This window comes from Bombyx mandarina, chromosome 24 (genome assembly GCF_030267445.1).
Source record: "Bombyx mandarina strain Sakado chromosome 24, ASM3026744v2".
Taxonomy (NCBI): domain Eukaryota; kingdom Metazoa; phylum Arthropoda; class Insecta; order Lepidoptera; family Bombycidae; genus Bombyx; species Bombyx mandarina.
This window is the reverse complement of record NC_143230.1, coordinates 5,631,745-5,656,283: the sequence shown is the minus strand read 5'-3', so window position 1 is coordinate 5,656,283 and position 24,539 is coordinate 5,631,745. Positions and strand designations below refer to the sequence as shown.

Below are 24,539 nucleotides of genomic sequence, written 5' to 3'. Positions count from 1 at the left end.
TTGGTTTCACTTACACATGGTATTCGCTTGTAAGGTTGGGTTTGTAAAGCACTCTTTAATTTAGATCAACATTAGTTGTTCTTTGGAAACAACTATTAAGAGCCTAAGCATGGCATGAAAAAAATACTAACTTTTTTATTTGTTGGCAGGAGCCCCGTGAGCTCACAGAAGAGGAAGAATGGGCTCAAATGAATGAACGGCTTCGAATCAGGGAACAGGAGAGACTTGAACGTGAAAAGAAGCAGGCTGAGGAAGATGCCAAGAAACTAGAAGAATTGAGCGATGTATGTATTCACCAATGATCATAAAGTTAATAATTTTGTAATAATTGTTATAAGTGTAATAGCTACATCCTGAAAAATAAGCCTACTAATTCATTAAAATATGCAGCAGCAGAATAAAAATCACAATTTGATAAAAATGACTAATCTCCTAAAATAGAATAAAAAAATGTATGATTAAACAAAATCTCAAGTTGATAAAATTTACTAACCTCCTAATATAGAATAAAAAATTGTATATGATTAAATCTAAATTATTTAACTATATTTTTATTTTAATCTGCACAGAACCCTGTCAAACTCCAGCGTTTGAAACGTAAATACGAGAAAAAAGCTAGATGGAGCAATTTCTATAAAACCGTTGAAGCCACTAATGAAATTTTGACGCCTCCAGAACCGGTATGTATTAGCGCGTGTCGAACATGGCACGTTTTTGTACATCGACGTTTGATTTTACGTTTCAATTATACATTTACATATATTTACTTCAAACAAAAAAAAGCTCAAAGAATAATGATTAAAATCTTTAATTATATCATGATTTTTTTTAAAAATAGATATACGTTATTGAATGATTATTCTTAATCAACATTTTTGTTAATAAAATCTAGATCCTTTCCATAAAGCAATAATTGTAAAACACTTACGGTTTAGTTTTGCATTTTTAAATTTATCATAAAACCTAAGTATTTAATACGTCAGAAATCAAAATATTGTTGGAATATTGGACATCAAGTCTTACAAATTTTAAACACGTGCGAGATATAAAACTCCACAAAACCCTACAATGAATTCTGTTTTGACAGCTTATTCGGAAAGAAGCAAAATCTGCCAACTCCAAAGAACAAGGTAAAGGGAAGAATAAGGATGCTCAACCTCCACCCGAGATAAGAGTTCCCGAACCTGAGCTTGACGATAACAAAGTCACTTTATCTTGGTGTAAGTCTCTTCTTGAATTTAATACCTCACAATGGACATAGCTTAGCAGAAGCAATTCAACCCACCAAATCCACATTGCATTTAATAAATTAGGAACAATTTTCTTACATTATATTGGTTTTCTGCTAAACTTTGTCTATTTGATTATGAAAAATATACAAGAAATGCGAAAAATTTGAGCAGGACAGTATCAACACTTATAAGTAGTTGTTTTTTTTATTAAAGTTAAGTAAAAATTTACACTAATTAAGAGATTGATGCATTTTCTTTACATTTTATTCAGTATCTCATTTTAAATAGCAAGAATATTTAAAAAAACTTCAGAAATGTCATAGGCCATTGAAACCTGGTGCATGAGGAGTCACTATCACTACTGTGTTAACATACAAATATAGAGAGATGTTACTTGTAAATGATGTTGATGTTACTTGTAAAACTATAAAAAATATAAGTTCGAAGGATATATTTTTGTTCCAATGAATTTTAAAACAATTACCTTACAAAGATTTGTATGCAGTCATCAATTTAGGAAATTTTTACTTAAAGAAGTAATTTGAGAAAAAGTGTCATAGAATTACATTTCTTTACAGATGACAGCGATCTCAACCAATACCTAGAGCTACCAGAACTGAACTCTGTTGTTCCGCTCAGTGAAGGAGCCTTTTCGCACGCCTGGGCCGGAGCCAGAGCCACTCATGGGGTTGTTTCTGGACGAGTCGTCTATGAGGTTTGTGACATATAGCAACATGAGTATATTAAACGGAGACTGGTACAGGCAGTATTCTCATGATAGGATCATCTGTGCCAAACTTCTAAAACTTAAAATGATATACTCTTTCGTAGAGATAGATCAACATCCAAATTCTTAGCATGGCATATGGGAAAATAGCCTAAGAAAAAATAAATTAATTAACATTGCTTACGTTAATTTTGAAACATACAGAAAATAAAGATAAAAGGTTTCTGATTGATATATCGAAGGATAAGTTCGTACCTACATGAATATTTTTGATATAGGTGCGTGTCGGAGATGTTATGGCAACAACTGAAACTTCTGAAAAAGATGCGCTAACATCTGGAATAAGAATCGGCTGGTCCACAGACGACTCTTCCTTGCATCTTGGTAAGATAAATACATAACCCCAAAACATTTTACAAAAACTTGCATTTTATATGATAAAATGTTTTATGTATATTTGCCACCATGCTGAATGCATGAACGAAGCATGTAGATTTAAGTTTTTGGAATCACTAACAACAATATTTAAATAAAAAAACTTAGTTTCCCATTTCTTCTGCAAAATGGCTTTTGATGGTTTCCGAAGAAAGAAAAAAATTACTCTGGATATAATATACTTTTTTTCTTTCATTGTAATACAGTGGGCTGGAAGGGAAATAAATAGAACTGAACATAGCCTTACTACAACTTTCAATCTATTTATAGTTCTTATGGAAACTGTTCTTTATAAATGTTAGAATAAAAGAACTGGATGTTAAAGTACAATTTATTTTTAGGTGAAAGTGAGTTAAGTTGGGGCTTCGAGAGCACTGGCCGCATTGTCAATAATGGAGAATACAAAGAATATGGGAAATCGCTTAACGAAAAGGATGTTGTTGGTGCTTATTTGGTAACGAAATTTTCATTTTTATATAAAGTTATAACGAATTAAAACTATCCCAAGTTTAAGGTGTTTAGTTTTTAATGATGTTGATGTAAGGTACAGTTCGATGGTGCTATATCGACTGTAGGACTGCCTCCTTTCTCGAAACTTTGTAGTCGGCCGGCGGCGTCTCTGTCGCTCCCTCCATGCATGCCCCGCCAAGACCCACGAGGAGAACAAGTAGGGATGTGCGGGTTATAAAGTGACATATTGAATTAGGGTTGCTTATAATCAAAAGTAAACACATATAACACAGTTCCTCGAGAAATTCAGGATGGCACTTCACACATGTAAGAGAACGTGAATAGTGGTCATTTTAATTACAATTTGTGGTTTGACGTGTCTGGTGGTGGACCACCTTTATTTTTCCTACCTAAGCTGATAGCCTTGAGAGGCTATTTCATCGTAACCTTAACTAGTAAGTGAGCTCACGGGGCTTAAACCTGATGACGTTGCTAACACGAACCCTAGCAAGAGCCGTGCTTCGCAGAATCTACCACCGAATCGGAAACGCGACCCACTGAGATGATCCGGCGAGAAACTCAGTGGGCTCTGTCTGTGGGTTAATTTCTATTGGGTCTATTGGAAAATATACAAAAAATTTCCGAATTGTTAGGTAACATACTGTACGCCGACGAATAACGCCATCTGGTGGTAGGACCTCTTGTGAGTCCGCGCGGGTAGGTACCACCACCCCGCCTATTTCTGCCGTGAAGCTGTAATGCGTTTCGGTTTGAAGGGTGGGGCGGCCGTCGTAACTATACTGAGATGTTAGAACTTATATCTCAAGGTGGGTGGCGCATTTACGTTGTAGATGTCCATGGGCTCCAGTAACCACTTAACAACAGGTGGTCTGTGATCTCGTCCACCCATCTAAGCAATAAAAAAAAAAAAATAAAAAAAAACTATCGTCAGAGAGCAAAAAAATGATTTCGAAACGAATGGAACATCTCTAAAAAGCTACGGGTTCGACGAGAACGATGACCGGTACCGTACCTACCGTACCTAGCTACCGTTTTAGTGCTGACGACGTGTTGATCAACAGGACTTGGAGTCGGAGCCGTGTGTCGTGTCGTACACGCTCAACGGCGCGCCGCTCGGCACCGCCTTCGAGTTCCCGCGCAGCGCGCTGGGCGACCGCACGCTGTACCCGCACGTGCTCACCAAGAACATGTGCTACAAAGTCAACTTCGGATACGAACGGTAATACAACCTTTATACTCTACCTTTATTTTTTACTAGCGGCCCGCTCCGGCTTCGCTTCAACGATATTTGACGGTGTTTTATTTTTTCAAATAAAAGAACACTTATTGCGGCATAACTATAATAGTTAGACATATGCTGTCGCGACACTTTTTGTAAATAATAATATGTTCTACAAAATCGTAGTACATTATTTTATTCTATCTTCAATAGTTTTCGCAGAGCACGCGCTGTAAATAATATTTTAGGTAATTTTTTTACATCTTGGGTTACATTATTGGAGTTTTAGTAAGGACCCCTAATTTTTTTCAGAAAATATTATAGCCTGTGTCACACGGGAATAGTGTAGCTTTCAAACAGTGAAAGATTTTTTCAAATCGGTTCAGTAGTTTCGGAGCCTATTCAATACAAACAAACAAACAAATCTTTCCTCTTTATAAAATTAAGTATAGATTGCCGTATAGGCAGACGTTGGTCCGACCAGATCCGCATCGCTCTTGATTCCTCGTTTCACAACGCCCTCCACACCGCCAGAGACAAGAATAGATGGAGCAAGATCGTGCGTGCGAAGGCGATACAAAAGGGTGGTCACGACCCTCAGCAACAAGGAATAAGACGCAAGGAGGAGGAGGATAGGCAGACGAACGTACGACCCACCTGATGGTGAGTGGTTACCGTCACTCATGGACGTCAGCAATGCCAGGAGCAGAGCCAAGCCGCTTTTTTTTTTAACCAGCTTTTTTTTTGTAAAATCTCTTCCAGTTACTGTTTTTAAGTACACTTGCTATTCTCGTGTCCGTGTTTACTTCCAATTCATACAACATAAAGGCTTCAGGGCGAAGCTGAAATAGCCTCTCAAGGCTATCAGCATAGGTAGGAAAAAAAAAACAACATAAATAGATAGACAAAAAGCTAAACTAAAAGTTTTATAATTTTGAGCTTTAATTTTTATGGTTTAAAATGTTATGATTTTGTTGTCATTATAATATTCCCGACGTTTCGAATACTGTACATTTTCCGTGGCCACGGATTTTTTATTTAATACAATCATACAATGTCAATTAAATATCAATTCAATTTTTATTTTACACAAAACTTTTTACTTTTTAACTTATAACTTATTAACTTATGACTTCATTAGATTTGTGTCAAATACTGTTAAAATTGTGTAAGAATAATATCATCTTTTCCTTTAAATTCTTTTTCTTAATTTCGGTAAAGTACGGTAGTGTAATGCTAGTGTTCTTTATTATGAAAATATCAAATATTCACCATTTTCTATTCCATTACAACATACTACAATACTGATTAAACATATTCTAAAGCTACACAGGTACAGATATCACTGCTCTGCTTATTCTTGCTATATAATAGCCAAGTTTTCCCGTTTGAAGGTTTACGATTTACGTGATATTTATGGCATACGCTAAATTATCACAAACCGCCAGCCGGTTGGCCGTGAAAGAAAAAAAAATCAAACATTACTAAAAATGCATTATTTAAAAAAAATATATATATATTTGGAAATTGAAAAGATTGGCTTTGATAGACAGAATAAAATAGCAGCAAAAAGCAGTTTTTTTTAAAATCAATCATGGATTATAATGATGCAATCACCCTTTTTGCAGTTTTTTAATAAAGCTAACAAATTCATTGTGCGTGAGACTGTAAGTCGTGAAGTAAATTTATATAAATTTACACTCAACACATGCTTCCTAAAGGGCTTGTGAATTTATGAACATGGACTTAGGCATTCATTTAATATTACATTCTATTTAGAAATAATATTTATTAATTCATATAGTTCTTAAATATCACGGTATATTTAAACAGTTACAACATGCTGTCAAAAACAAAAATAGTGCGGAAACGCATTGAAGTACCAGTCGAGCAAGTTTTAGAAGAGAAGAGGGTCATTGAAGAAGAAGTAAACCGTTTGAAAGAAGAAGCAAAGAGAAGAGAACGAGAGAGGAGAGAAAGAGAAAAATCAGACAGGGAGGAGAGACAGAAACGGAAACGTGAGGTAAATCAGAATGTTTCATGAAAAATACATTATTAGAAGTTCATGGGCAGTTATTCTATTGAAGTTGTATGGTTCCTTAATGTGTTTATATTATTAAAAATATTTCTTTGCTGTGTGTTTATTCTCAATTGCTCTAGATGAGCAGACGGTTGATAGCTCACTTGGTGTTTCCTGCAGCCCAAATAGCCCTGTAAATGTAAATGTGATGTTTATTATGAGTAACCTGCAATGTGGAATCTATGCTGCCCAGCTTAGTTAGTACCCATCTTTTTTTTTTTATAGCTTATATGGTTGGACGAGCTCACAGCCCACCTGGTGTTAAGTGGTTACTGGAGCCCATAGACATCTACAGCGTAAATGCGCCACCCACCTTGAGATATAAGTTCTAAGGTCTCAGTATAGTTACAACGGCTGCCCCACCCTTCAAACCGAAAAGCATTACTGCTCACGGCAGAAATAGGGAGGGCGGTGGTACCCACCCGCGCGGACTCACAAGAAGTTCTACCACCAGTAATCTACTCACAACATGCTCCATCCCTAAGACATTCAAGTGAACATACTAAGTTTAAAAAAAAAAACTGTAACTTTGCTATCAGGTAAATATTGATTTCTATCATTACAGGAACGTGAAAAGCAAGAGCGGGAAAAGAAAGAAAAGGAATTAGCAGAGAAACGCGAGAAAGGAGAAACATCAGAGAGTGAGAAAGATCCTGAGAAATCAGAAGAGAAAGAGGCAGAAGGTGAAAAAGATAAAACAGAAGCCGAACCTAAGGTGAGTTTCGTTCTTTGCGTTTTGATTGTAAATGTAGGGAATTTGCCGCGACATCAGTGGTGTAATGTTCTAGCTAATTCATTTTATTATGATTAAAAATTAATATGTTTGTTTACTTTTGTTTTGGTATTTTTTCAAAAAAATAGTACTTCCACCCATTTATATTCACGACTAAAACCCAGCAATAGTTACTACATAAAACAAAGGCAAGAAAATCAATTGACTAACATAATTATGGTAATTTGATTTGGTCTTTGTCCATTTATACAGAGATCAATTTCCTGGAATAAGGAATTTTCATTAAGTATTCAATTACACATTGAGTTATTGTCGACAGGAAAATGGGGAGAATAAAACAGAAAAGAAAGATGATTCGAAAACTGAGCCAATGGAAACCGACGAGCCTCCCGCTGAATCCGGAGCCGCGCAACCCGCCGACCAGCCGCCCGCCAAGCCCGACGCTCCAGCAGGTACGTCACTGCTAGCTGGGACTCTGTTGAAGGCAGCGGCTTGGCTCTGTCCCTGCGCATTGCTGAAGTCCATGAGTGACGGTAACCACTCACCATCAGGTGGACCGTATGCTAATCTACCTACAGGGCAATAAAAAAAAGAAAAATATATTATTGCACTAAAGTTCAAAATAAATTTAATAAGCCTAAAATCTTTAACATACATACCCTAATCAGACTCGTAAAAAAAACTGAATAAATCAATTCCCACATGAGTGTGACTTCACTTGAGAATGTCTACTGATTTGGCTAATTAGTTTGTCAGGTTCTTAATAGTTAAGACTTAGTAGGTAGCTTTATATGAAAGATATCATCTACATAACAATAGTCACAACTCAGTTTGGCCAGATTTAATAATAATTAAATATTAATAGTAATCATTATTATGAGAAACTGCTTTTCGTTTAGAATAAAATACTAGGATGCCATGACATCACGATTTGTAAAAAAAAGAATGCCCTGCAAGAGAATAATAATAGCCACACAAAACATTCAACTCTACCAACAGTATACTATCCTGCTTTTGGCTTGTAAATATAATGCAACATATTGCATTATGAGAGCCCTTAGGCAGGTACATTAACAATTCGTATTTACTCTCGTACGTCCTGTGACGCATGAGATCGCAACCGAATTTACATCAACGTTATATCAGAAAATCAAAATATTTATTTCTTTAATTAAGATAGTAGATGATTCACGGTGCGCCTACTCACCGACGCCACTAGCCACTGATCGTTTATTGTTTATACCGTGCGCTTCTATTAATTAAGAATATTTATTATTTTTAGCCGAGGGTGACGTACCCGAAGTGACGGCCGAGCAGGTCCTTGAGGGCCATGTATTGGACAAGAGAATTAAGTTTGTTATAAGGTATGTATAATTTACATCCGTACATCAAGCGGCTTTACCACCGAGGTGAGTAGGCCAGAGCCGAGATGACCGTTGGATTAGGTGTTTTAATAAAAAATAAAATAATATGATTGTGAATTAGGGTATGAATTATGGAATAGAGGTCACCGTCGTCAGCATTATTTGAATAGCCTGTTTGCTGGTGACAAGCGTAGCCGTCCATCGGAGGGTACATATCACTATAATCCTTATTGATAATGACAAAAATGAAATTCCTTTAAGCGAAAGATTCTACATTAATTTCAGTTAAATTGTACATGTTCTTTAAAAGCTTAAAATTGTTAGTTTTTTTTTTTTTTTTTAATTTATTTACGGCCAATGGTTATTAAAATTGTTAGCCTTACTAAGTGTTGCCTGAGACGTTTTTTGGTCTGAAAGTTCATGAAATAAATCTATAGGGACCACAAATGTCCCCACAGCAACTAATAATTATATGTATGTGTTCGCGGTAGTTATATTGCAATGGTGCTACGCCAGTCTCGGGATTGTCGGGCTGTCGATAACACGTTAGGTTGTAATCAATATACGTTAGTCACTTAACTGAACACATGTCTTATTAATTCTTGTCCGATATAGAGACTCAACAAATCAAAGTTTCATTTTTCTCTTTCTACTAACGCTGATTCATGTAGTACTTGAATGACAATCGTTATAAAGCGAGTTGTACTGAACAGATACCGCGTGGACGAGGAGCTGGACGGCCCGGAGGAGGCCAAGCTGCTGCCCGACTTCACGCTGCTCGCGCACGCGCAGCTGCAGCCCGGCCCCCGCCGCCCCCCGCAGCCCGAGGTACCACACCTACATGTCTTACGTCAAAACTCATACGTTCTAATTATAATAGGATTCCAATGACAACTGACAACAAATGTCAACTCTCGATTCTATGAATATTTTGCAGACCTGATTGACATGATAAAATAAAACAGCTTCGTTTGATAGGTAGTTAACTTGACAAATGACATAATGAAATGTCAATCCTATTATGATTTTGATCGAATACTAATAGTGGAACGAATCCTTGGTGGATATTAATGCGCTACAACTGATGACTGAAGATGGAAGATGAAAAGTTAGCAGATTTTACAAGCACAATCGAAGAATGACAACCATCACCGAAGAATTAAATTACATATTTCAGGTTCGATTCCTGAATGTTTTTGTTTTTTAATATGCTTCGTTTCCAGATAAATGAATCCTGGCAGTGTATTGTTCTGCGATGCTATCGCACTGATTTTTTAAGGAAGAGTGCCACGACCTATCGTTAATGAACTACCCGTAATTTAATTTTCAAAAACATTATTATCAACAAAAACAGATTTAAACTTTAAATAGTGGAGTTCCACCGTGGTCATGTCCGTAACCTAAGTTGATCACAGGTAAGTTACTTCTTCAAACGGAGAAAACTGGTCTTCAACAATGAAAAAGGTCAACTGAAAATCCGTATGTGGGGTGTTCACTAAACGTTCAAGCGCCGTTGGAGCCTACGCTGTACTCTGAGAAATGTGACGCGTCGACGAACTCTTACTCTGTGGGCAAATCAGTCGTAACTTCGTGTATTATATTTAGCCAAAACGATGCCGCACTAGCGTTTTGGTCTGAATAATGTTTGTTTGTGGGTACGAGTGGGGGCTCTCGCAACAGAACGTATTACAAAGGATTGTGTTCAACGAGCAGCTGGTTAAATAACATTCACAAGAATGGTACGTGGAAACGATTAGCAAAGGAGTTTAGATGAACATACAAAAAAGCTTTGGTTTCTATCTCACGTTTTACAGAACAACGACGCGCGTGTTGCAACGATACGGGCTTACGGATCCGACGTCTGCTTGGGCGTAAACAGGAATGTTTACGTCGCACCGAGTCCATCGGGTACTTAATTTACAATAACTAGGAAATAAGTTGCTTTAAAACATGTGTAGATACAACATGTGGTCACATACAATATGAATATTATTCTAATGTGTGATTGGACTTTCAAATACCGTTAAGTTAGCATGTAAAAACTGTTTTGCCAAGCGCTATTCTTACAACGAATCCACGGTATCACGCGAGTGGCCATGTAATCCACTCGGGAATGTACAATTTTTGTGTGTTCATCACGGCTGACCTTATCAAATTTATTCAAAAAGTTCTACAATTCCTTTAACAGAAGTTATCTTGCGTCTGTTAATCTTCCGGGAAAGAAGACGGAACGAACAAAAATTCTGCAACGAAAAGAAGAAAATACGACAGTTGAAGACTTAGGATCTTTCGTTGTTTACATTTTTGTCCTAAGACATCGTCTACTGAGTGTCTCGGAGTAATCGACACTGGATTAGTACCGACTGCGAGACACCTTAGTCTGACTGAGCGGTGTAACAGCGGGGAATATACTGGTTCTTATGATCAACTATTTACTATTTACTTCTACTACTACAGACATTCTGTCCCTACTGTATTTATTTGAAGGTGTAAACTTTACTCCCAAATTGTCCCAATATTCTATTTTATTTTGTTAATTTAAGACTAATTGACAGGTGATCCTCATGGTGGGGCTGCCTGGATCTGGAAAGACCTACTGGGCCAAGAACCACTGCGACACAAACTTGGACAAACGCTACAACATTTTGTCTACTGGTGCTCTCTTTGATAAGATGAAGGTATGGAAAATACATAGCAATATATTTTTATTTTTTAAAACAGATATGTTCAATAATTCTTGCTTTTACCTAACAAGTAATGCTGATAATATCTACATTGAAATATATTTATTAAGTGTACAAGAACAATATTAATAACAACAACCATAATTTGTGCTTGAATGACATTAATTATTATTATAAAATTTAGTAACAGGAGCATAGGGCTCTTGCTGTATTTTCAATTCAGTAGCTAAGTTGTAAGTCATTGGTTCTCAATGTGGAATGAACTCCCGAAAATGAATTGTGAGGATCTAGTCAATCAGTCTTACACAATAAAATACAAAATTCACAAGATTGAATTTGAAATTGATTAAAATTCAGCATTGTTTATGTGTAATGTTTTCAAAGTTATTTTATAAATGAAATGCAAATTTGATCTCACATAACATGACAACTATGGACATAACTTTTACTATAATACTATTTTATATTGGTTAGTGTACATAAAGTATGTCATTTTAATCAGGTACCTTTAAGCTATCATATGTTAGTATTTGTTCTTTTGTTTTATGAGTATATGTTGATCCAGGTGGACTGTAAACCATTCCGCGCGACCTTCGAAGGCAGGTGGGACGCTATGGTCTCCAAGTGCGCTAAATGCGTGCTTAAATTGCTGGAATTTGCGCGTGACCGAAGAAGAAATTACATTTTAGATCAGGTGAGTTTTGTTCATATTTTGTTGTTTCAACAAAACATTATTCATAATGTTATGGTGTATACTAAACATTCCTATTATCACAGAGTTTTCTATTGAGATTCTGTTGTAGACGAACAGATCTTATAATGAGTATGTTTTATTCCATATCATGGTTACGTCGTTGCGGCTGATTTGCTACGCATCGTCTGCATCGCTTGGGTGAAAACAGACCAACGTATACCCGTCGGCTCAAAGACGCAAAATGAGAGAGTTTGAGGGATACCGACGTGTGGCCGTCTGCATACTGCCTCGCGACGAGCAGCGAGCCAGAGCTACCTCCTCCGACTCCAAGGACGTGCCGGACGCTGCGCTACTCGATATGAAAGGTCTCTACTTTACATCAGAGGCTCCCAAACAAATTGTGTCTACTGCCCATTTTGAGAATAAATTCAATGTTAGCGCCCCCATTTTTGCACCTACTTATAAACCACTATAGCGAGAGTTTAGTCTGTGTCTAAGAGTTCTCCTAGATGAAATTACAAATCGCCTCCCAAGCCTCTACACAACGCCCCCATTTTTTTCTGGGTCTCTTACCGCAACGACTAGACATAGACACAGACTAAGACAGACACTTGACAAGAATTCAAAAATAAAGAGTGAAATGGAACGATCCGCTTAATGGGCTTAATCATATTGACGCTTAAAAGGCAAACGTGGCTAAGCGACAATGCGTGAACTTTACAGTAGACTAATTTAAACTTGAAATACCTGAAAAAAATTCTATTTTAACGAATCTAGCTGTAGGATTGAAATTATTTTAATAGACCTAGAAATATATATTTTAGCGCATCGAATATGGTTACTATCTATCATTTATGTACAAAGCAGTTATTGTCGCTTAGTCACGTTTGCCTTTCAAGCGTTGATATGTTTACGGGTCAAAATTTTATAGATTAACTTTGAATTAACTTTGGAATGTAATTCTAAGCTGTAATTGGAATGTCTTCAAAGAAATAAAATCTTCCCTTGGGTCCTCCAGCGCCCACAAGGGGACGTTATCGCCCACTTTGGGAAAGGCTGATTTACATTCATCCACGGTCACTTTCTATCACCGCTGGTTCTCTTTCTCACTGTCACGCTTGCACTCCACAGCCAACTTCACCGCGCCCGAGAAGTGCTCTTGGATAGATGAGGTGATCTATCCGGAGCTACCTGAAGAAGAAGCCAAAGCCGCAATCGAAGCGTACCACAAGGAAGCGAAAGCGGCGGGCGCGGGCCGCGAGCGCGAGAAGCGGGAGCGCTCGGACGCGCGGGAGGGGCCGCCCGCCAAGCGCCCCCGGGAACACGACAAGCGACACGGCCGGGAGGACCGCGGCCGTCCGACGCGGGACTTCAGCCGCGACCGAGGTGAGCCCACGATAATAATCTATGCCAGCGGTCGGGGAACTTTTTTAATTATTACCCCAAAACATTTTTGTGTAACTTGGTATTACCCCATGGTGAAGAACAAAAAAAAACGAAATCGCTTCTTTTTAGCATCTTTCATCTTAAGTATAGCCGCCATGATAATTTTGAAAAGAAAACAATAACTAAAAATTTAATTTAAACATCATTTATTCAGTTTTTCAATGTAATACCTAGTAATACCTAACGGTAATAATAGTAATATAATATGTAATATACAGTTTAGGAAAAAAAATCGCCCCCACAGAAAATATAAGTAAAGGATAATTTCTTGTTATTTTATAATTCATATGATATTTTTCTTGTATTATTAGACGAAAAAACCAGTTTAAATTTCATATATAGCTCCCAAATCTTTTAATTTAAATGATTTTTTTTGAGAAAATATAGATTCTAAAGTAGTTGCACTTCAATATATACTTTTTACTCACAAAAATTTCATTTTTACCCCCCAAAATTTCATTTTACCCCATTTGGGGTAATTTACCCCGGTTCTCCGATCGCTGATCTATACTCATATATAAATCTACAGTGGTTTTTACGGATGTTCCGATATAACTACTGAACCATGCATACGATTGACTTGAAACTTGGCATCCATGTAATACATGTGCAGGACGAAATAGGGTTTTTTATAGTTTAAGAAACAAATAGATTTAATTTAACCGTTAATAAGTGATTACGTAATAAATGTATAATCTTAAGTTATTTTATAGTCAATATGTTAGTGTATCAGATCAGAGAATGTAAATAGACCAATAGGAACGATTTGTGGAGCGCTTTCACTACGGTAACATACAGATCAAGGGACCCTCCAAAAGTGGCGCGTCGATAGCGCGTCGCGAGATGGGGACCTGAAATAAATATAAAAGGATGGCCATTAGACTTGCGCAAAACATCACTTCCCAATGTAATGTGATATGACATCACTTTTACAGACAGGTGATGTTACTCGAAAACATTACACATCACTCTTAACATTACTCGGTGCGTTCAATAGATACTGTGACGACGAATACATTGTATCTATACACCCGAATCATTACCTAAGTGATGTGTATCAACACATCACTTAGGTAATGATTCGGGTGTGTCATTACAGTAGTGTATTACAATACAAAGTATGAACTTTGTATTGTAATACACTGTTATATTACTTGACAGAGATTGACTTACTTAATAATATAATAATTTTATTTTTTACTTAATATAATTTATTGTGGGATGAACGGATTTCATATGGCGACTTAGACTGCAAATTGAGCTCGACAATAATGTTAATATACGAGAGCAGTAGATGCATTGTTTCGGCGCGATATCCTCAAAGTGCATCCAAGGAGGACTGTACTTTCATTTAGACGCCGTTATTTCTTTCACTTATTAAACACGCATTAAAACAAATAATAAAACTATCTTCAAACAAGTGCTTAAGTAATTCAAATCAAACACAAAAATTAATATGAAATATTACTAAACAATTACGAGCGACTAGCGATTTTACAAAAGTTGCGAATAAAAAATTAAGTAAGTACTTGCGGGAAACTACCGGCTGGCCGCATGAAAAATATAAACACAAATACCTATATTAAAATTCAGACGTACCATAGGTATAAAAATGTACCTAGCGGCCAGGACATACGGTTCCAAATCACTAGGAATAATTCCGTGTCGCTTGCTCATTTATTTTGCGTCGATCGGTCTGTCTCGCTCGCTCGGTTCCGTTCGTGTATTAAGCAACATTACACGACAAAGAAAGAAACATGTTGGGTGATGGTGTGATGTTTGTTTCCTTCGCGTAATGTGTGATGTTGCATTACATCGTAGAGTAATATTACCCGAGTAATATCACTCGCATTACTTACACATGTCTAATGGCCATATATAGGCAAAATCAGTTCTCAGCGGATCTCCGACATAGAAACAGACAGTTCTCAGTGGATCTTCGACAGAAACAGTGCTCAGCAAATCTTCGACAGAAACAGTTCTCAGCGGATCTCCGACATAGAAAAATCATAGAAACAGACAGTTCTCAGTGGATCTTCGACAGAAACAGTTCTCAGCGGATCTCCGACATAGAAAAATCATAGAAACAGACAGTTCTCAGTGGATCTTCGACAGAAACAGTGCTCAGCAAATCTTCGACAGAAACAGTTCTCAGCGAATCTCCGACATAGAAAAATCATAGAAACAGACAGTTCTCAGTGGATCTTCGACAGAAACAGTGCTCAGCAAATCTTCGACAGAAACAGTTCTCAGCGGATCTCCGACATAGAAAAATCATAGAAACAGACAGTTCTCAGTGGATCTTCGACAGAAACAGTTCTCAGCGGATCTCCGACATAGAAAAATCATAGAAACAGACAGTTCTCAGTGGATCTTCGACAGAAACAGTGCTCAGCAAATCTTCGACAGAAACAGTTCTCAGCGGATCTCCGACATAGAAAAATCATAGAAACAGACAGTTCTCAGTGGATCTTCGACAGAAACAGTGCTCAGCAAATCTTCGACAGAAACAGTTCTCAGCGAATCTCCGACATAGAAACATCAAGACAGAAACAGTTCTCAGAAGCTCTCCGACAAAGAAACATCAGCAAGACAGAAACAGTTACCAGCAGTTCTCCAATAGTACAGTTATCAGAAAACCACCAGTGAATCAGCTACCAGTGAACCAGACAGTTACCTGTGAAACCTCGCTACAGAAGCCGAAACCCATCGAAAGAAACAGCCGTCTTCTACCAGCGCACAAACAGACAGCAAAAAATATTATTACACGACTCGGAAACAGCCATACAGACCGGGTCGTGTACAATACATGTACGTAATGGATAGGCTAATATTTAAATTAGTGTTGGACTCTCTACACCAGTTGCGGGGGGGCGTTAATGATTAGAATCTTTGTGGGGGTGAGAAATAATAATATTAATTTTAAATGACCAGCGAAACGGACGGGTACAGCTAGTCTACTATACTAATAATATTATAAAGAGGAAAGATTTGTTTGTTTGTTTGTTTCGAATATGCTCCGAAAGTACTGGACCGATTTGAAAAATTCTTTTTCCATTAGAAGCCGACATTGTCCCTGATGAACATAGGCTACTTTTTTTTTTTTTTTTTTTTTTTTTTTCAAATTTTTTTTAATGTTTCCGAAGCGAAGCGAGGGCGGGTCGCTATCAGCTATAAACTTTTAAAATACCTCTTTTTTCCTACCTAAGCTGAGAGCCTTGAGAGGCTATTTCAGCGTAACCCTAACTTTTGTAGGTGAGCTCACGGGGCTCAAACCTGATGACGTTGCTAACACGAACCCTAGCAAGAGCCGTGCTTCGCAGAATCTACCACCGGATCGGAAACGCGACCCACTGAGAAGATCCGGCGAGAAACTCAGTGGGCTGTGTCTGAGAGTTAATTTACTCGTCGAACCCTTCGTCGCAAGCGACGGGTTCGACGAGAACGGTGACCGGTGCTTGAAGTACCTAGAAGCACCGTTAGTGGATCGGGAGGATCCGAGATGACGTGTTTTGGGCGACGTCGACTGTTTTCCATTCTGTCCGCAGGATCGGGAATGTAGTTACCGGCGGCCACGATGATAGGGTTCTCGTGTCGTGCCGCTTTATCGAAGTGTTAAAATACCACAGATTTGAGTTGAAACTTGAATTCAGTTAAAAATATTATAATGCCAGCGGACAACGGTGCGGGGTTGCGGTTCTACACCGTGCGCTTCGTCACTTCGTGTAGCAACGCCACCCGCGACACTTGATTGTTACTCTTTTTATAAATTGACCAAATATTACACACCTATCGTGACCCCAGAGCAATCGAAAACATCAACATTATACTGGACTATAAAACTGCTTATAAAGTATAATTAACAAAGATAATAATAATAAACAAGTGCTTGGACTGCCCATGACTGCTCTGTTAAGAACTGACTATGATGAGAGTAATAAAAATATTGTCTCCTCCTTGCGTCGGTTTCCATATTACTGAGGGTCGTGGTCATGGCCTTGAAACAGTTTGTTGTTTATAATGCACCGCCATCTGTTCCTATCTGCAGCTGAGTGCAGAGCATCGTGCACTGTGGTATCAAGGGCTGCACGAATCTGGTCCGTCCAACGAGTCGGGTTCCTGCCTCTTGGTCGCTTGCCCTCGACCTTTCCATTGACAACCAATTTCTCCAATTTGTCACTGTCTTTCCTTGCAATGTGGCCAAAGTATTCAAGAATCCTTCGCAGGCAAATGGTGGAGAGTCTAGTCTGGATCTTGAATATTGTATGAATTTTGGAACAACTTTTGAACCACTTCAATTCCAATAACCTGCTTCATAACAAACAATATGGATTCACTAGAGGTCGGTCAACTATTGATGCAGGTGTAGATCTCATTAAAAATATTTTTCAGGCTTGGGAGGAGTCGCATAATGCCCTTGGGGTTTTCTGCGACTTATCTAAAGCTTTTGATTGTGTTGAGCATAATACATTGTTGAGGAAATTACACCATTATGGTATTAGGGGCGTTTCATTAGAACCTATTAAATCTTATTTATCCGGAACAATCCAAAAGGTAGACGTTAAAGGAACGAGATCTTCCGGTGTCTTACTTAATATGGGTGTTCCTCAGGGTTCCATATTAGGTCCCTTCCTATTTCTTGTATATATCAATGATTTACCTAAGTTTTATTGAAACCCGTCACGAGGTCGTATTATTCGCTGATGATACATCATTATTGTTTAAAATTAAACGACATTTGGAAGATTATGACGATGTGAATGATGCAATCTCGCGCGAGGTACATTGGTTTAGTGTTAATAATCTGTTATTAAATAACAATAAAACAAAATGTATAAAATTTACCACACTTAATGTTAGACAAGTAGACACTAATATTACTGAAAGTGGAGAGACACTGGAGCTTGTGGATTCGACAGTTTTTCTTGGTATAACAGTTGATTCCAAGCTGCAGTGGGGTCCTCACATATGCAAGTTAGCGAGTAGACTTAGTTCTGCAGTGTTTGCGGTAAAAAAAATACGAACGTATACTAATGAAGATACGGCACGCCTGGTTTATTTTAGTTATTTTCATAGTGTTATGTCCTATGGGATTTTGCTATGGGGCAATGTTGCCGATGTCGAAACGATTTTCATCCTGCAGAAGAGGGCTATTCGTGTTATTTATAATATGCACCCGAGGGAATCCTTGAGGGACAAGTTTAAGGAAATCAAAATTCTAACTTTAGCGTCCCAATACATTTTTGAAAATGTATTGTACGTGCGTAAAAACATTGAAGAATTCCCCAGAGTCTGCGATTTGCACAATGTGAACACTAGGAACAAACATAGGCTTGCGTTGCCGGCGGCTCGAATTAAGAAAATAAGCAACTCTTTTAGGGGGCTGGGTGTACAGCTTTTCAACAAGATCCCACTAAACATTCAATTACTACCTGTTCATAGATTTAAGAAAACTGTTAAGGAACGTTTGTGCAACAAGGCATATTATAAAGTTGAGGATTATCTACTAGATGGCACTACGTGGGAATGAGGCGCTCGCTCCTGGCCTTTTCATTTTTCATTATTATTATTATTTTTTTAATTGTAATTTGTTTTTTTTTTACTGTAAATTTTTTTATTTATTTAAAAAAAAGAAAATATTTGAGAAAAAACAAAAAAAAAAGCCCGCTGAGTTTGTTTCGCCGGTTCTTCTCAGGACTGTGGCTTTTTTTGGAACCGGTGGTAGAGTTAACATTGTTATTTGTATTTTGACATTCAACAAGTGTGTCATACTGACATCTAAGTTGAAATAAATGAATTTGAATTTGACCTAAAATTAACAACATCTAAATAGTGCGGAAGACATACTTCATCACTATTTAGAATTAAACAATAGATAAAAAAACTAGATTAATGGCGGGTCAGCTTCGTTCATGTGATGTAAATGTAACTATTAACAGCATTTAGTTTTTTTAGAAAAACTTTAATCACCTGTTCATGGTATAATAGAATGTAGTAATAAGGTAATCTATGCAAATCTATAGCTGACCGTAAAATACACTATAGATCAGCAGCTTTACTTACATTTACAAAAAATGAATAGAGAAATAATTGTTGGTAAAAATTTCATCTATGATAAAATATGAAAATATGATGTGTTATTGGTTAATTGAACCCTCCTTGAGAAGGTTTACTAGATTTAGTAATGAACTACAGTTTTTTTTTTCAAATTATCCAATTTAGGCTTTTGATCCAAGCTTTAACTTTAGAAGTCACAGATAATATATATTATCATTTGAATGAACAGCTAATCAACATCTACCCAACTATTACTGAGGAAGCGTGTTGTGGATAATAATATGTACTTTTAGGTACCTTGCATTTTGATTTATATTACTAAAATAATGCATATCTTGTAACCGCCTGAGCATAATCAATAATAATTGACGTGTTTTTGTCCTGTAGAAGATCGCTGGGGTGGCGGAGGCGGCGGAAGTAGGTGGGGTGGAGGTGGTGGCGGCGGCGGCGGTGGCGGCGGCGGCGGTGGTGGTGGTGGTGGCGGCGGCGGCGGTGTTGGTGTTGGTGGAGGTGGTCGTGGCAGTAGATGGGGTGGACGACAACGCCCTGGGCCACCTACTACACCTCGCTTTGACCGCTGGGGACCACCACAACCCCAACGGTATTTATTTGTTTTTTTCTTGTCTTTAATAATATCAGTAAATAGCTAATAAGTTCGATGGTGCTGAGCACTGATTGCATTGCATTATATGGCTCATATATTTGTTGCCACTTGGTACTTTTTTTTAAATGTTATCATATGAGCATAAACAACCTAATTTTCGCAGAATTTTCAGTTTTATAGCGCTTTGGTTCTGATTTGCGTGATATTACTGTTCAACTGTAATTGATTGTCATTTATATTTCAGTGGCGGCGATTTTGGCCGTGACCGAGACGGATATCGCGGTGGGCGTGGTGGAGGCGGCGGCGGCGGCGGCGGTGGTAGCGGAGGAGGGCGACTTGACCGTCCCATGCCGCGCGGTCCCCCCGGGCCTCCCCCTCCCAACGCCGACCGTTTCAACCGCGACCGACCTCCGAGACCCATCGACAACAAACGTCCACCACAGGGACCTCCCGGTAATTGTTCTTCATCTTATAATATCAGTATCGACACTCATCACGGCCGCAAAATTTCTGACCTATAGTAGAATAATTTTGTCCGTGCAGTTTGGGTCATAAAAAATCGGAGGACTGAAACGAGTATTTCACTCTCTTCCACTCACGAGCCTTATGGACGGGCATAGTGATGCGCATTATTGTTGTCGATAAGCGTTATCGATAGTGTATTTAGTTTTATCATTTTGTGGGTTAGTGATAAAAATGAAAGAAAGAGTCACTAATCGAACACTTACACCACATATCGCCGCAGCAAGTTAACGAGAACGGCAGAAATTAACACTTTGTAACTTTTCGGGATTTATTCTTATTTCAGTGCAAAATTTTAACACATTGTTGATAACAACACGTGCAAATATTATTTTGAATAAATTCTGCCGTTTTGATACAAAACAAAGGAGTAGCCATTGTGTCACTAAAGAAATTCAGAGAACGAATGCATAAAAACACATTACTCTTCGATATAATGTACTATAATTTGCAGGTAAATACAAATGACTTAACATAACAATGTCTCACCACCCTTCGTATACCGCCCCGCCGCCGTGTACCTGCTTTCGATGAATCATTTGTTTTTATCGATAATGGCGTTGCGTCCGCGCAACATGCTCACCGCCCTAGCCGGGCTTTGTTTTATGACCCAAACTGCACGGACAAAATTATTCTACTATAGTCACCAATTTGGACGTTTTTTATTGCTTAGATGGGTAAACGAGCTCACAACCCACCTGGTGTTAAGTGGTTACTGGAGCCTATAGACATCTACGACGTAAATGCGCTACCCACCTTGAGATATAAGTTCTAAGGTCTCAGTATAGTTACAACGGCTGCCCACCCTTCGAACCGAAACGCATTACTGCTTCACGGCAGAAATAGACAGGGAGGTGGTACCTACCCGCGCGGACTCACAAGAGGTCCTACCACCAGTAGAATTTTATTTACTAGTACAAATTATAACCTTTATTCCAATATAGGTGGTGGCGGCAACACCAATATTGGAGGTCCAACTGGAAACAATACGGCCGGATCATGGCAACGCGGGAATAACAGAAACAACAATACCGGACCACCGCCGGCCGTGCCACGACCGAACAATCCGCCGAAGGCACAGGTTAGATGAATATTAGTAAATTTAAAAAAAATCTATCAATCATGATCGATCGTCAATCATTAATTAACCTTAAATATCAATTGCTAAACGTTCGTTTCCCACAAACCTGCAGTAACTAGTTAGAAATTCCCTGCATGTTCATTTAGCTTTTTGAATTGTAAATTAAATAATAAAAATCGTTTATTCCACAGTCAGTAAAATATAATTTTAAACAGTGTTACAGTAGTTTTACAGTAATGAATGCTAATAATTAAAACTGTGTTGCAGTCAAATAGATGCATTCCATGCTGGTCTTGTTTGTGTATTATATAATAATTTGAATACTTCTTTGAGCATTTTTCTCTACAGTTACTTTTTGCGAATTTAATCATTAATGCAGATGATGAAATTCTTAATAGGAAATATTTTCACGTTGTAAATTTTTTTGTACAATTTTAATAATACAGGATGGTCCAAACACACAAAATCAAATGCAGCAGAACCAACAGAATCAACAGCAAGGTTGGAATCAGTGGGATGGTGGTTGGGGAGGTTGGGGCAACTGGAACCAGAATCAAGGTACGTACGATTTTAAGACTAGAATCAAGTCTATAGATCTATGTCTATATCACTATAGATCATCAGTAACTATAACAAACGCAAAATGTTTCAAACTATCTCCTTCACAATAATTTTAAATATTCTTAATGAGAACTTTTTTTATTAACCATCACTCTTCAATTTTAACGAATCGCGATTCGGAAGTTTTTATGGTTGATACACTTGTAAACGAAAATATAACTTATTTTCACATATTTTGCATAAATTGCTAAAGGATTTTTTAAAAATTGTAAGGTATAAAAATTTTTTAGAAAAAACAAAAATTCATGCTAGATTCATATTTAGATCTGGTATTTTCAATTGAAACATTTAAATAAAATAAACTTATTTACAGTACTTATTCACATTAAACACGAAAAACAAAGCAGTAAAGGCAAAAATTCTACACAAAACCTAAATTTAAACTAAAACACATATCGACATGAGATTATGCAGTATGATTATTCAATGCTGTGTGCAATAATTACTGAACACAAATAAATTTCGAATTTAGTAATTTTAACAGACAGTAACAACAATAACAACAAAAGAAATTATCCCTAAAATTTGCTTCAGGCATATGGCATACAGGCATACAGTATTTATAACTTTAAAACAACAACAAACAATCTTTAAAAAATTTTTTTTTTTAGGTTTTGTTATTGGTTCTAAATGCCATAATTTAAATTACCAACAGGCTGGGGCCCGAATTGGGGTAGTTGGGCCAACTGGGGCAATCCTACCGGAGCAACTCAGTCTGGTCAGGGCGGCCAACAGTCTGCCTCTAGCGGTCCGACTGCACCAAGTGGACAAACTGGCAAACAACCACAACAGCAACAACAACAGCAACAGCAACAACAGCAGCAACAGCAGTGGCCTGCCAACTACACAGCGCAACAGTGGTATCAGTGGCAGCAATGGCAACAGCAACAACAGAATTGGGCCAGGGTAAGGACTTTGTTTGTAATAGACAATGCAAACAAGGCTCTCAGGAATTGTTTGAGATGATTCCCTCATCTCCTTTTTATCATCGCATCTCCCGCCATCGGAGCAGAGTTCATCCATATCATCTGGAACCGCTGCGTTCATCGACAGTGCGTTTCCAGAGGTGTTTTTTGCCACGTACCATCCGGCCATGGAATGAACTCCCCTCCACGGTGTTTCCCGAGCGCTATGACATGTCCTTCTTCAAACGAGGCTTATGGAGAGTATTAAGCGGTAGGTAGCGGCTTGGCTCTGCCCCTGGCATTGCTGAAGTCCATGGGCGACGCTAACCACTCACCATCAGGTGGGCCGTATGCTCGTCTGCCTACAAGGGTAATAAAAAAAAAAACATTCAACATGAAGACCACTGCCAACAAGCATTTTCTGAAGCTTTTGTTGGCAACAAAAACAATACCAATCTATCTCAGGAACGTTTGCAATGTCAGTTGTATTGTTTTATGGCAAGAGTTTATCTTTGTTGTCACCTTTTTATTAAGTTTGTTTTCTATGACTTTTATAAGCTGTTCATATATTAGAGTGAGGCATTATATATTAATAGCGATCATATCAGAACTTTTACAATGTACATTAAAATCATGTCAGAATCCAAATAATAAAATTGACAAATTAAATTTAATGTCAAAAGTGTGTATAATAATATATCAAAATGATTTCACTAAATGCAATATGAAACATAATATTTCAGTATCAGCAAGGCAATCAGCAGGGAGGTGGCGCTCAGGACCCACAAGCTTGGGCCGCTCAATATTATCAGGTACATACTTTACTTTTATAATATTATAAACTAATTCCAAGATCTCTCGTTAATTGTTTTGAATGTTCCGACAGAACTACGGTAACACCAACACTACAAACAGTGGCAACACTGGCAATGAGAAGAAGTGATGAGACGCGGCACACACATCACCTGATACCAGCGAGCGGTTAAAGCATTGCAAACATATTTTTATAAAAACACCTGTTTTACATAAGTAAATAAATAAATAGCTTTATTTCACTATTTTTAAGTCACACGAGTGTTGGGTTTTATCTTAAGAGTTTAATTGGTTTTTGTTTTCAATTTCCGTAAAGTTTTTGTAAACTAAAAACTTTTTGCACGAAACGCGCGACGCGGCCTTCTGTTGCCGATGTCGGCTAAATGTTCACGGTAGTGAGGCGTTGTCATTTTAGTTTATTGTTAGTATTAAAATTATATTATAGTAGGGTTTAATTTGTAAGAGGTACCTAATGACTAAAGTTTATTTAGTGCTGCGTGCAAATGAATGTGTGAGCGAGTGTGTGACGTTCTTTCGTTTAGATCGTAATTATGAATGTATGAATACTGATGATGGCAATGTAATAAAACACTAAGCATAATCGATTGAGTTTTATTTTTCCGATTCTGTGCGTGCTCAGTACGAATTTACGTTTTCGATAGCGTAAAAGTTTACTCAAATTTTTATGGAGTGGGAACAGCGCCCCTAGCGGCAGATATAGGCAAACGTTCCAATTCCATACAAATCTGGAGTTAACTTTTACGTTATCGAGAACGTTAGAAAACTCGCAGTAAGCACATTGGTTCGCCGTTTATTTGAAAGGAATTGAATTAAAAGCATGTAAATTAAAG

At 37.8% G+C, this 24,539-nt stretch overlaps 1 protein-coding gene across 1 annotated transcript in view; it reads left to right on the top strand.

Annotated features, from left to right (window-relative positions):
• Nucleotides 1-24,289, top strand: part of LOC114241006 (uncharacterized) — a 30,827-nt gene extending 6,538 nt beyond the window's left edge. The window contains exons 6-28 of the mRNA XM_028171698.2: nucleotides 150-284; nucleotides 570-680; nucleotides 1,088-1,220; nucleotides 1,811-1,947; nucleotides 2,238-2,343; nucleotides 2,736-2,848; nucleotides 3,927-4,084; nucleotides 5,918-6,107; nucleotides 6,730-6,879; nucleotides 7,217-7,349; nucleotides 8,180-8,261; nucleotides 8,975-9,089; nucleotides 10,817-10,939; nucleotides 11,511-11,639; nucleotides 11,848-12,004; nucleotides 12,771-13,025; nucleotides 19,530-19,743; nucleotides 19,991-20,199; nucleotides 21,213-21,349; nucleotides 21,796-21,907; nucleotides 22,626-22,876; nucleotides 23,619-23,687; nucleotides 23,762-24,289. Coding sequence (XP_028027499.2) covers nucleotides 150-284; nucleotides 570-680; nucleotides 1,088-1,220; nucleotides 1,811-1,947; nucleotides 2,238-2,343; nucleotides 2,736-2,848; nucleotides 3,927-4,084; nucleotides 5,918-6,107; nucleotides 6,730-6,879; nucleotides 7,217-7,349; nucleotides 8,180-8,261; nucleotides 8,975-9,089; nucleotides 10,817-10,939; nucleotides 11,511-11,639; nucleotides 11,848-12,004; nucleotides 12,771-13,025; nucleotides 19,530-19,743; nucleotides 19,991-20,199; nucleotides 21,213-21,349; nucleotides 21,796-21,907; nucleotides 22,626-22,876; nucleotides 23,619-23,687; nucleotides 23,762-23,818 — 3,276 coding nt within the window. The 3' untranslated portion in view covers nucleotides 23,819-24,289. The remainder of the gene's footprint in view (nucleotides 1-149; nucleotides 285-569; nucleotides 681-1,087; nucleotides 1,221-1,810; nucleotides 1,948-2,237; nucleotides 2,344-2,735; nucleotides 2,849-3,926; nucleotides 4,085-5,917; nucleotides 6,108-6,729; nucleotides 6,880-7,216; nucleotides 7,350-8,179; nucleotides 8,262-8,974; nucleotides 9,090-10,816; nucleotides 10,940-11,510; nucleotides 11,640-11,847; nucleotides 12,005-12,770; nucleotides 13,026-19,529; nucleotides 19,744-19,990; nucleotides 20,200-21,212; nucleotides 21,350-21,795; nucleotides 21,908-22,625; nucleotides 22,877-23,618; nucleotides 23,688-23,761) is intronic.
• Nucleotides 24,290-24,539: the final 250 nt, after the last annotated feature.